This window comes from Austrofundulus limnaeus, unplaced genomic scaffold (assembly GCF_001266775.1).
Source record: "Austrofundulus limnaeus strain Quisiro unplaced genomic scaffold, Austrofundulus_limnaeus-1.0 Scaffold5, whole genome shotgun sequence".
Lineage (NCBI taxonomy): Eukaryota > Metazoa > Chordata > Actinopteri > Cyprinodontiformes > Rivulidae > Austrofundulus > Austrofundulus limnaeus.
In genome coordinates this window covers 2,868,744-2,882,227 of record NW_013952407.1, presented here as the reverse complement: position 1 = coordinate 2,882,227, position 13,484 = coordinate 2,868,744, and the positions used below count along the sequence as shown (strand labels likewise).

The window sequence follows — 13,484 nt, the reverse complement described above, 5'->3', positions numbered from 1 at the left end:
GGTATGGTGTTTTTGGGCTGATGTGCAGTGCCATTTGACCTCCAAACATGATGTGTATTCTGGCATCCAAACAGTTTTCAGTACTAGTATGTGTTAAGTACTTTTTCCCTGTGCCATTCCACATTATTACAAATAACTTCATTTCTGGACATTTATGGTTTGATTTCTTTGTATGTATGGATCACTTGGGTGTTACCGACATCTGGTGAAAATTTCATGTCATTAGCACCTCTAGTAATATATTTACTGAGAAAAATGTTGAAGTGATCAATACTTATTTTACCCGCTGTAGTTTGTTTTTTCTGCCTTAGATAACTTTTGCAGGGATTGAAAACTAGCTCTCCTACTAAACTAAAAAAAATTTTTTTTCTCAACAAGCTGCATTCAAGCTGAAGATAATACAGCTCTTGCCTTCATTCACAGTTTTGACATCAGGTGTCTGCCCCTTCAAAATCCTACCTGCCCTCCTCTGCAACATGGCAGTAATCAATTAAACATTAAATCAAATATACTGAAATTCTGGGACCTGGTAATATTTAAAACTACACAATTCATGTTTAAGGTCCGAAATCAAAAACTTCCACACAATATACAGGAAATGTTTGGTGACAGAGAGGGGGGGTTATAATTTAAGAGGTGAAGGATATTTTAAAAAACAACATATTAGAACAACCAGGAAGAGTTTTTGTTTATCAGTGTGTGGAGTAAATGTCTGGAATGGATTGGATGAGTTAAAAAAATTACAAACGTAAACCAATTAAAAAAAACTGATTAAAGCAGAGCTCATTTCAAAATATGCTATATAAGATGTATAATGTTCAATAGTCTATAATGTAATTGATGATATAAATAGTACTTAAAATAATTCTACATAGTTAAACATGATGTAAAATGGAAACAAGTTCTCTTTTTGATGTTCTGAAAGTTAATTGATAATACATTGACAAGTAGGAAAGGGGCAGGACATTATAAGATGTATCTTCTACCTGCTCCTTTTCGAACAGAAAATATAAAATTTTGCATGTCACATGGGCAAAATAATTTGTATTACATTTTATTTCTTAAGTTTGTTTCATTCCATTTTCTTTTCTTTTTGTTTTAATGTCTGTTCGAATTAAAAAAACAAACAAAAACAATAGTCATAAAGCAGTAAAATCACAATGATACAGTGAGAGCAAAGTGCAGCCCTCATCTGTGTTCAGATTGCAGTCAGTACAACTATTAACAAAGCGTTGATAAATCAATAATCAGCAGAGAAACAAAAGCAACAACACCTACCTGGGCATAACTGCTGATACCAACAGTGCCGGTTCCACCCTCCACCCGCACCCACTCGTGTTTCTCAGTGAACTTTAGGGCTACAAGGAAAACAAGGGTTAAATATTTAAAATACGTTGAAAATCACAAATCAGTATTAAATAATGACAAGTTAGACGTTTTGAGCGACACACGTTTTTAACAATCTTGGAGCGAGAAGCCCAGTCAGTCTCACAGCAAAACACTTGTGAGGCTGATAAATCAAGCAGTGCACTGAACCATGGAGCACAGCTGCTGGACATTGAGCTTTTTATTAAGCAACACCATGTAGGGACAAAACAAGCTGCCCCCCACTCTCTGCAGGTGTACTTGTAGATTCTGATTATCACGGCTTTGACAGGTGCAGAAAAACTCCAGTCAAAACAAACGCTCGCTCTRATGAACAGGGACTTTGCTCGTGTTTCTACAAAGGATGGGAACGCCTCAGTGCCTGGCACTGGACCATGAAGAACAAGACTTAGAAAAAATCTGCAGGCTTGAAGCAGATTGTGATGTGTGCAAAATGATGATGATGATGATGATGATTGACCAGAGCCAGGAGCTGGGTGATGGTTAAACTGAATAAATCACATGCAGGAGAAGTGATGTTACATGATTCTCCACCACATGATTACCATAACGTGGTGGTGCACGAGACCTCGAGTTGCTGCTGTTCTTTCTGCCTCTCACTCTAAAAGCTTAATTCTATAATTACATTTTAGTCAAAGTAACATGATGTGTAGCTCTACGAGTAGGTTTCAGTTCGACCGCATTCAACTTATTAGTGAACTATTAGCTGTCCTTCTCCTCAGGCACAAACGTGCCCGCATGGACTTGTTAGTGAGGAGTGAATTACTTTATTCTCCCTGCAATTTATTTCATTTTTAATTTTGTTTTTTGTTTTTACTGTATGTGTGTTTACCTGTGTACCGTGCCGGTGTGGTGGTCAGAGTCCGCCGGGAGCAGCTACTCCACAGCAGCCGCGTCGCTGAAACCTGCGCCGGTGACGACAGTGGAGGCAGCCTGGGCGAAAAGTTTGCAGAGAGGCACCGCAGCGCTGCTCTCATCGCCATGTTCGGTGTCTGTGGGGGCCGCGCGCTCTTCGCTGCCTGCTTCAACGAGCTGAGCTGACCGCGCAGCGGGAGCGCGCACCATCTTCTGTGGCGCGCATTCACGATGAGAGGCGGACAAGAGGAGGGCTCGTGCAATACAGGTCAATGCGCTCGTTTCTTTTTTTTTTTTTTTAATTGATATTTTTCCCCCTCAGAATTCAGAGAAGAAAAAAAAGACTCACTCAGCTCATTTTAAATAAAGATCAACCAGAGTTGTAAAGTAACTAAGTACAAATACTTTGTTACTGTATAGAAATTTTGGTTGTCTGTACTTTACTTAATTATTTTTCAGCGTAGCCTATGTTTTACTTTTACTCATTACATTTTTATACAATTATCTGTACTTTGTACTCACTACATTTTTWAAAAAAAAGATAAGTAGAAAGTCGTTACTCCTATTTTATTCCGAGTTATTACTTTAAAAATGCTATCCTGATAAATTGTCTCCTGGATAGAGTGAATTTAATTGTGGTTAGATGAGAAGTATAAATACATATATACTATTCTGACACCCTATTAGCTTGTACACAACCCATCACAGCTGCATGCTGTTAGAAAAAATATTTTTTGGAGAAGTCACCTCCCAATAAATGTCATTTTGGAAAAACTGCTCACTTTTACTCAGTACTTTTACTTTTAAAACTTAAGTAGATTTTCTGTCAGAAATTTACTTTTGATACTTAAGTACAAAAATATCAGATACTTTAAGACGTTTACTCAAGTAATATTTTTAGATGTTAACTTTTACCAAAGTATTTTTATGATAAGATATTTGTACTTTTACTCAAGTATCACTTTGAGGCACTTTATACAACACTGTGATCAACCCAAACTACCAAACGTTATGAAAGTCTGGATTGCAAAGCTGAAACTTTAGGTTTAACCCCACCAGAAAGCAGCAGCTTTCTGGRAAAAATGGTTGTTAGATGTGAGTAAATATCAGCTGATCATATCTACTAATAAAAAAACATTTATCTGTGAAGGCAGCATTGAAAAAAATTCAAATTTCCAATAACGCTTGCGATAGTTGTCAAGTTTTTTTTAGAGTTTTAATCTTTTGATTGTTAAATCCACACAATCAATGCATCACTGCATCTTAATAAAAAACATTTTTTAGTTTTTATAAACATTGTAAAATACTGCAACTTTCAAGTACTTAAACACCACAAACATGACAAAAACCTGATTAATATGCTTTTTATTTAAACATATTATTCTCTTAAGTTTCTTGAAAGAGAAATGTTGAATTTGAAAAATCTTTGAAAAGGAAYCCAAACAAACCTGGTTTAAAAAAATACATGAATATACAGAGAACATTTCAAACAAAGGAACTTGGAGCTGGATTTATTTATAGGGGCTGTAACTATGATGTACACAGTAAAGGACCCCTGAAGCAGCTCAATGTATACTCAGAAGTATTACATCCAGGTTTGCAGGTAACAGCAGATCAAATATGATTTTCTATGGAGTTGGGGACAAACAGGTTTAAAATTCTTACAACCAAACCAATAGCACCTGTTGACTTGAGGACAGAAGTGCCAAAAAAAAAGGATTAGCATTCATGACCGTTTACCATTTCCCTTAAAGACAGAAAACATTTAATGTGCTACAACAGATAAAACAGCCTGCACTGATGACCACAGTGAAGTAAAAACTTCTATTTTCCATGACTACTGCAAAGATCTGACAGCAGGAGAGGTCACAAGTCAGTGCATTGGGCAGAAGTGTCGTCCGAGGGAGTGGGCTTCTTAATGTCATCAGGCTTCATGGTTGGGAACAACAACACTTCCTGCAAAAGATTAAAACCGTTACAAATAAGAATTATTTCCCCTCTGTAGGACAATAAAAACTAATAAAATCTAAAAAAAAATGAACATGAAGAATGTGGGTGTGTGTGTGTGAAAATTAGAATGTTAATTTGATAGCGTTTAAACTGCTTAACACAAAAATATCAGTTTTAAGTCTTTCTGGGTCGTTTAATTATCATCTGAGTTTCAAAGAAATGTCTTAAATTTGACCGTAAATCACAACAGGAGACGGTGTGCCTCATAACTGCTAAAAATAAAGAGAATTTTTTTTAAAAATCATTTATTCATTTTTGTTTGTAACAATACACAACAAAAAACAAAAAAATCATGCAATCAAAAAGAGAATTACGTGGAGTGAAATTAAAACAAAAAGATTAATCAATTATTGAAATCGACTGATATGAAACGCTCATACAGTCTGACTGGATGATAAACATATTGAAGACTGAAATGGAAAGTTTCTGCATCATGTCCATGATTCATCATTAAATATGGCCGTCAGCAGCTGTTCTCCTGCAGCCCACAGCTTTTTTTTTCTGCTCAAGTAAATCCCACTTTCTTCTGACAGTGTGTTTCTAAACACCGAGTCATATTTCGGCCCATTTTTTGTTTGTTTATTTCTCTGCRTTTTTTTAAAAGACACACTTCCTTCAGTTTTTGTGATTTATTTATAAACTCTCCAAGACAAAAAGATTGCAACTTGGTAAAAATTGATGAGAAACCTATTTATTTTTTGAGATATGATTGACAAAACCAGGAGGTTCAGCAGTTAGTTCAAAGAATTTACTGTCATATATAAACACCCCCACCAATCCTAAAGCAAACACGACCAAAGTCTAACTCAAGGGCTTCATAGGTTTTCATAAAGGCTGTAGTTTTCATAGAAAAATACAATATTTACTCTCAGATATGAAACATTTCCTGCCTATATGAAATCTCTAGCTCAAAAAACACGACTTTCACAACATTATATTTAGAATAAGAAAAAAAAATATCAACTGGCTAGAATTACAACATTTAAGCACCTGTTCAAATTTTATTTTTACGACAACTTTACCTTGATGTTGTTGGAGTCAGTGAGGAACATGGTGAGACGATCGATGCCCATCCCCCAGCCTGCAGTCGGTGGCAGACCATATTCCAGCGCTGTGCAGAAGGTCTCATCGATGAACATGGCTTCGTCATCACCTGCAGCTTTGGCCTAAAGAGATCCAAATCAGTAGTATGAGATATTATACACACAATCTGCTGTTTGTAGAGCATAATACAAGTTTCGAAAAGAGGACTTCCCACCTTGGCTTGCTGCTCAAAAAGCTCTCTCTGCCTGACTGGATCGTTTAACTCAGTGTAAGCGTTGCAGATCTCCTTCTTCATCACAAAAAGCTCAAAACGCTCCGTCAGGCCTTTCTCTGAGCGGTGCCTRTAAAAGCAGAACACGTGTCACTATGAGCACGCTATTTTTGATTTAAAATGAATAAAAAGTGTCAGTTCTAACCATTTTGCTAAGGGGCTCATGATTTGAGGGTGATCACAGATGAAAGTTGGGTTGATACACGTGACCTCAAGAAAATCTCCAACCAACTATAAAAAAAGAAAAAAAAAACATTATTCATTTATTTTTTTAAGTAGAAACAGCAACAATTATGTTCATCAATGAAGCACCTTGTCGAGTAGGCGGGCAGTGGTTCGAGGTGGAACACATTCAACTTCTCTTTGGGTACACAAATCATCAAAGAATTTGCGTGTTTCTGAGAGGAAAATGTGACAGACAGAAATATTCAAAGTTAAGCCACTGCTATGAGTCAGATGTTAGACAATCACAGATATTTACCRTCACTGTCGTAGCTGTCAGAAGGAGGGAACTTAACCCCCATTATTTTCTCCAGTTCRTGCGTCATGCTCACTCTTCTAAACGGAGGAGTGAAGTCAATCTCATAAGACTGGCCCTCAGGACCATGAGGATGGTAGGTCACCTTGTACCCCCCAGTGACGTGTTTCACCATTCCTACAGGAACCATGAAATCAATAAGAGAAGCTTCCTTCTTATATATAACTTAAGAAAATATCTAATCTCTAATCTTTACTGTACTGTTGGCTCTGTAATCTAGAATATATATTAGTAGGCCTGTCGTGATAAGCAATAAATCAATTCATCGAATGATAAATACAAATGAGGTTTGCTAAATTTCATTTGCCTGCTTGTTTGTTTGTCTTCCCTCTTTTCTACCCCTTAGTGTAGGGAGGAGTGTTTTCTTGTGTCAGGTATTAGCCAGAGGCATGGTCTCGTAACGTCTGTAGCATGAGAGTCTCATGAACAGGCCTTTAGCTAGAGGAGTGTCTTCAGTTTTCTGACGTCATCTTTCAGCTGACGATGCCTCAGGACGCCCTTGGGACACCGTGCCGAACCTTTGATACGGAGTTTGTTTTTTTACACTACGTAAATTTGGTAAAGTCCATAAGCAAAGTGAAGGTGATTTTACAGCTTCAGTAGCTGTTGTTGTGTTGCTTTCATAAACATCGCTCCCGGTCTGTCCATAACGTTCTATCAATTTTGGATTGTTAYGAGTTTTAAATCGTCTCCAAACAATATTATCGGGACAATTTATCATTCAGCATGTTATCGTGACAGGCCTATATGTGAGTTTATATTGAAACGCAAACTCACACCTGAAGGACTACTACATCCTTCAGATGATATAAAAGTTCTAAGAGAAACGCTGCACCCAAATTACATGACGTGATGTCACAAAACCATCTTCAGTGACAAATATGGTGGAGCTCTGAGCAAACTGAAGCAATACAAATTTGACCACAGACCTCGGGCAACAATATTAACAGAAATGTGTTTTAATTTACCTGACAGCAGCTTCTCTGTGATTTCCATCAAGTCATGGTAATCAGCATATGCCATGTAGAACTCACAGGTGGTGAACTCTGGATTATGAGTGAGATCGATGCCTTCATTCCTAAACTGACGACCAATCTCGTACACTCTGTCTATTCCACCGACAACAACCATCTGTGGTACAAATAAACAGATATTTCATTGTAGAAGATGCAGAACAAGTTTATAAAAGCTTTATGTTTTTGATATTCCTAAAGCTGGAACACAGAGAGATCACCTTGTGGTAAAGCTCAGGGGCGATTCTCATGAACATGCTCATGTTCATCTCGTTGTGGTAAGTAACAAACGGACGAGCCACGGCTCCACCAGCGATGATGTTCATCATCGGTGTCTCAATCTAAAACAAATTCAGCACAACAGGCTTACAGCGATTTTAATCGTTTCAAAGATTTGACAATTGTATGAACTGGTAAAACATGCTTTATATAATTTGTGTTAGTAGCTTCAAAGCAATATTTAATAGATTATTTGTTATGTGGTCTTACCTCCAAAAAGCCCAGCTGGTCCAGGAAGCTGCGCAGGTACGTGATAATTTTGGAGCGAGTTATAAACTTCTGCCTTACGTAGTCATTAAGAATCAGATCCAAGTAACGCTGGCGATACCGCGTTTCCTTTGAGACAAAAAAACAACACGGGTGAAGAAAACCACTTGGATCCAAACATTTTCACTGAAGCTTTTCCTCATCTCATCAACAAAAACCATTGTGACCAAATCTATAGTTAGAAAAACATCTTTTTTTTTWAACAGTTTTTAAAAAGTCTGTTTTTGTGACACTGCAAACAAGACTAACTTAAAATCCTACATAATTGTTGGGCATTACCTTGTCTTTGAGGCCAAAGTGGAAGCGGGGCAACACGTGCAAACAGGGTGACAACAGGGTCATCTCGATAGGAATGATGCTCAGCTCTCCCTTATTTGTCTTCCCGGGGTTTCCACGAACACCGATGATGTCACCACGGCGAAGTGTGTTGTTGATGGCTATAAAGTCCTCCGGAGATCTGTAGATCCTGAGAAGCAGAAGCAGAAAATGAAGTTTCTGTACATAAATGTATCTACGTCGAAGAGGAATCATTGGAAGGCACAATCACAAAACAAGAAATATAAAAAATAAAATGAAATTGATAAAATATTGTGAAGTTTATATTTGAGTGAAAATTTTATTGTTTTCTTAAATGCACATATTATATTTTAACATTTGCAATTATTGTAAGCAGCGCTTGCAATTAGTACACAAAGCACTTATTAACAAGACCGTTCTTTTAAAAAAGCTTTTTTTCTAAAGAATAAAACCCAACAAAATTTTAGTTTTATGTTTACTTATTAATAGTTATAATTTTCCACCATCTTGCCAAGTGACTGCTGACAGGAGGCACCTGCTAGCTGATATTCTAAACAAAATCAAGCGAGTACAGAATGGATGGGTGAATTAATTAATTTAATACCTTAAATTTGCCATAACTTGCAACTTGACACCTTCAGCTCGCAGGTCATAAAACATCAGCTTGGTACTAGCAACCCTCTTGGCATAAATGCGACCTAAATAAAAGTGCAGTAAGTTTAACAAAGCRTCTACTGTTTGAATTAGACAGGAAGGCAGCCTGTTATAAACTCATCTTGTTACCTGACACGTTGAGAACAACATCTGTGAGACGGTCTCCAGGCTGTAGATGGCTGTATTTTTCAATGAACTCTGTGAGGGACAAGTCTACATGATACTTGTGTGGGTACGGGTCCTCCACAGTCCCCTTCAATTTGTCGATGGCCTGGGAGCGGATCTTGAAGTATTGCTGAATAACACGGAAACAAAAAAGTGTGAATATAAAACCCCACAATTAAAGCTTTAGTTATTAAGAAACAGCGACAATGCAACATATTTTACATTGGGGTCAAGTGTCTCCTCATCCAATTCAGAAGCATTTTGTGATCCTTGATCATTGGATTCTTCCTTTTGCGCCACCAGCTCTTTCACTCTGGCTTCTTTCTCAGCAATTTTCTTCTCTGCTTTCATTCGTCTCTTCAGCTCACTAATAAAGAAAAAAATTGACAGATGAGTAACAGACTAAATATTAAAACTGGTTTCAAACAGACCTTTTTCAAGTTACTAACTGAACATAAATAATCTCTCATACAATCACTAGGCCTGTCACGATAACAAATTTTGCTGGGCGATTAATTGTCTCACAAATTATTGCGATAAGCGATAATATTGCCTGGTGACAATCACATCTAATAAATAGCTCCACTGTGGTAAAATGATAAATCTATGTATGGTTAACAAGGTTTAATCCTATTTTGATGACAAAAGGTTGGTTGTTTTTCACACAGGAATGAAAAAGCCACCAACCTTTTGCCACTTCTCCAATTGATCCCAAAAATCTGAGTTGGCACTGCAGCTGTACATGGGGGTGCATATTTTAACCACTGTCCCCTGATGGTGAAGGCCTGGCACAGCTGCCGCCTGGCTGCCCTGACCAGACACAGCATGCTGAACTACAGGAACCAGACACACCTGAGAACACACAAGTATCACATCCAAGACAAAGAGGAGCGTCAAGGGCTGTCTCCCAACACACAAAATGAATGCTGTATATACAATCCTGATCAACATTTTAGGACCAGTTGTAAAATGGCAAGTATTCACATTCACTGTTCATAAGAAGGTTCTAACTATAGATTTGAAATGCAAAATTGGGAGTGAGACAAAAAACACCTATTTTGTTTATATTTTATTCATTCATGTTCTTATTTTAAATTTTTTTTTGCTAACTATGGAGCTGCCACATTTGCCCTTGCTGCCTCCTGTTTTGGCCTTGAACCTTTAGTTTTCAAGTCTATTTTAATTATGTAAAATAAAATGAATCTACATTGAAATAACCACTGCAACATTCCTTCTCAGTTTTGTTTGCATATTGTCTTATTCTCAAAGTCATTAACAGTTTCACTCTTTAAAATTAGGTATGAAACAGTCTTTTTTATAAGCGTAAGAAGAACATCAATGTTATTATAAATTGGAAACCTCAAATGGAGTCATAAATATAATTCCCATCATGAATCAAAAGAAAGCTTTGCTGTCTCACAGGGAAAATCCCAAAATTTTAATTTTGTTATTAAAAATCAAGTTCTTTTTATTAGCACTGATCAAAAGAGTAATATATTTTTTAGGTTTATTTTYCAGATAAGTAAATTTACTTAATATATTACCAGAACATGCAATTCATTCTTCCAAGCCTTTCTACACACAGATTCATCTTTCTGCAATTTCAGCGATCTGCTTCCAAACGTTCTGTGCCATTTGAACATCTTTATCATCTCTCATAGAGGGATCATATAAATATTGGTACATCCGGATACGTTCAGCAAGAAAAGCTTTGCGTCCATTGTCACTTTTGGCGTGCGCATCTTCGCGCCCTATGCGATGCGTCGAGCATAAATCTAGCTTTAAACCATCCACTACAGGAGATCCATCCTGTCCACAGCCATCAGTATCTACAGTATATAAATTCAAAGAAACCAGAAAGGCATTTAATTTCCCTTTGTGATTAAAAAAGTATTTCTGAAGTGAACTGAAAATGTTCTTCAGTCTTTCAATGTTTAGTAATCTTGTGCAAACTCAATATGGGCACTTTTGCGGCAATAAAGGAAAGGAGGCTTTGAAGATGTTTTTTTTTTTAGTTCATAAGCCCTTCTCTCGCAGATGCAGTCTGATGGTTGTGGGACYGCAGATGGCACCAGTGACGACCTTAATTTGGGCCAAGGATCATCTGTGTCTTGATGGGAAGCCAGTTAAATCCTTCGGCTCAGGGCCGGTTAATTTTTGTGGGGGTGTCTACCACTTGACTTTTTTGTTCCATAGCCCTCAGGATCATTTAAGAAGTTTAAAATGACTGTCTTACTGCATCCAACCTCAGCAGCGACGGCACGCTGCAAGAGGCCTTGCTTATGCAGCTCAACAATCCAACCATCTTTTTGCCTTTGTCAACAGGAGCAGGGGTCAGAATTATAAAGCTTGCGTACACACAAAATGAGCCCAGAAACCTGCGTACGTCACTTTTCACGCCAAGGTTGTGATTTGTAAAATCCAAACTTTACGTGAAAATGTGTGGTCCCTCTTTGACCCATGCATACGCTCATTTTGGAGATGGGAAGCTGCGACACAGATGGTGAAGTGAGGCATTAGAGCCACACTGTGTAATGATCACTGTCAGAGATTTAATTTCACTTCATAATCAAACTTAGATTTTTATTCAGCTTTATCAGAAGCTTTATTAACAGTAATRWTTATGCTTCTGAGCCCTAAGGACCTTTGAAATAAAAAAAACTTAAAATCTTAAATAAAAGTTCACGCAATTCCATTCATCTCCTTCCTCCTCAGACGACCCTGACCCACAGACCCCTCCCTGACAAACAGCACAACAGCAAAAGTCATGCTTTGGGTATTCACAGGGTGCGCCCACCCTCGCCAGTGTAGATGTTATAAAAGTTCACTTTTTAAAGTCCGTATTTGTCATGCGGGTGTGTGTGTGTGTGTGTGTGGGGGGGGGGGGTGGTCTGCCGCAGATAACAGAGCAGGCAGGAGGGGGAGAGGATGGGGAGAAGAGCGGTGAACTTATTTCTAATTTTATCTGACTTATTTAATTTTATTTTTATTGTTTTTATCGTCCTGCAGGCTCTGAGAGAAAATTTATTTGAAGCTGAGCTTTTGATAAAAATCGTAAAGCAAAATGAGGGGAAATCTGCGTCAATTACAGACAATCTGTTCACGTAAGCAGCTGTCAGCACCTGTCATACAGACGCACGACGGAGTGCGTCTGAGCCAATCGCTTTTTTTTGGCATTGATCAGCTGACTGATTTAAATACATCTTAACATTCATGAGGTGCTTTACATTGACTGTTTATGGTTGAATGTGGGCGTATAGAGGGTAGAACCTGAGGCGGGACCTCGTGCGCAAACTCTTGATGTGCAGCTGTGATCTAAAAAGGAAAGATRCGCAGAAACATGCGTACACAAGGTTTTATAAATCAGGKKTTTTTTTTGGCGTACGCCATTTCCGCCTTTTGGCCGTACGTTCACTGTTAGTATGGTTTCCACGCAATCTTTTAATAAAACTGACCCCGGATCATAACACTGTGGATACGTGGCAAAAAAATGACATTTTTGCAAAAATTTTGGTTTTTAAATATTGGTCTTAAACTTGTTCAGCCGATGACCAGCTTATTTGAGCTTAATGTGTGTTTGCAATAAAATGCTTACTCAATCATTATTTGTTTATTTATTTAGGTCTCACTTCCATCTCTTCTTTTTGCATTTCGAAGATCTACTTTGAAMCTTTGTAAAAATCCAACAATGCAAAATGTAAATTCTTGCCATTTTTCAATTTGTCTTAAAATGTTGATCAGGACTGCAATGCTAGTTAGTGCCACAGAACAAATTGCACATCAGATAAACATAAAAACAAAAGCTGAAGTAATCCATCTCATTTATTCTGCCAAATGTACAGGAATCTGTCCTGGTTGCAATACATGAGAAGGTCAAGTTAATATGTAATTATGATGATAATAATTGTAATGATAATGGCAACTAATGACAACTATTAAAGGGTTCAAATTAACTTTATAGTTAGCTACTAAGGAAAGCATATATTTATAAGCAGTTAAGGCATTTTGACCAGTTAAAGCACATATTATTTTAGATAGTGATAAGTTATTCAGTGACAACAAAAAAAAAAAAAAAACATGCCAAACGTATTCTTTCGATTTGATAATCTGTCAAAACGAAACATACGTGCTGATGCAAGAGAATGTAAGTCTTGTAGTTTTTCCTGTTCGAAAAAATATATACGGATACGTGTCTCAGCTGCAGTGTGGGACTACAACTACCAGAATGAAAAGCGCAAGGAATTCCGGGATGCTGGTAGCGTGGCTACATATGGGACCTTAACTCCGCTTTCATTCTGACACGACGGTTWGAGTAACCTAAATAAAACGATTATTATTGTCGAAAAGCCAACACTACCCAATAAAGGACAACTTTAAACAGGGCTAGTAAGTGTTAAAAAGGCAATGCATATAATGAAAGAGCTCACTTTTTGCTCAGTTTCCCTCCGTCCTCCGCCGTCAGGTCAGCCATGTTCTTGATGCAGCGCTCGGAAAGGGCGAAGAACGCATGCGCAGCAAAACGCCGAATTGATGGTGCGTTTACAGGACTGTCGGAAAGCGCAGCTCCAACTGGTTAACTYCCCGACATTTTGATTGACATTTAAAATGCAATTCAGTAAATGATTTCAAACTTTAAATAAATATGTAAAAGTTACTTTTATCTTGAAGGTTTTCCACAGGAAGCATTAGTATAATACTGTTGATT

General features: G+C 37.6%; 2 protein-coding genes across 2 annotated transcripts in view; both read right to left on the bottom strand.

Moving 5' to 3' along the window:
- Positions 1 to 2,465, bottom strand: part of gcshb (glycine cleavage system protein H (aminomethyl carrier), b) — a 4,914-nt gene extending 2,449 nt beyond the window's left edge. Inside the window, exons 1-2 of the mRNA XM_014027262.1 lie at positions 2,219 to 2,465; positions 1,279 to 1,358 (exon numbers count right to left, since the gene is read on the bottom strand). Of these exons, the coding sequence (XP_013882716.1) occupies positions 1,279 to 1,358; positions 2,219 to 2,369 (231 nt within the window). The 5' untranslated portion in view covers positions 2,370 to 2,465. The remainder of the gene's footprint in view (positions 1 to 1,278; positions 1,359 to 2,218) is intronic.
- Positions 2,466 to 3,589: 1,124 nt separating this feature from the next.
- kars1 (lysyl-tRNA synthetase 1) lies at positions 3,590 to 13,271 on the bottom strand (the record flags this gene model as incomplete). Its single annotated transcript, XM_014027248.1, is given in 14 exon segments — positions 3,590 to 4,197; positions 5,274 to 5,417; positions 5,510 to 5,636; positions 5,712 to 5,797; positions 5,879 to 5,964; positions 6,048 to 6,221; positions 7,073 to 7,235; positions 7,339 to 7,458; positions 7,607 to 7,732; positions 7,943 to 8,129; positions 8,565 to 8,658; positions 8,744 to 8,909; positions 9,002 to 9,146; positions 13,207 to 13,271. Coding segments are annotated over 14 exon segments (1,773 nt in total), but the record flags the coding sequence as incomplete, so codon positions are not given.
- Positions 13,272 to 13,484: the final 213 nt, after the last annotated feature.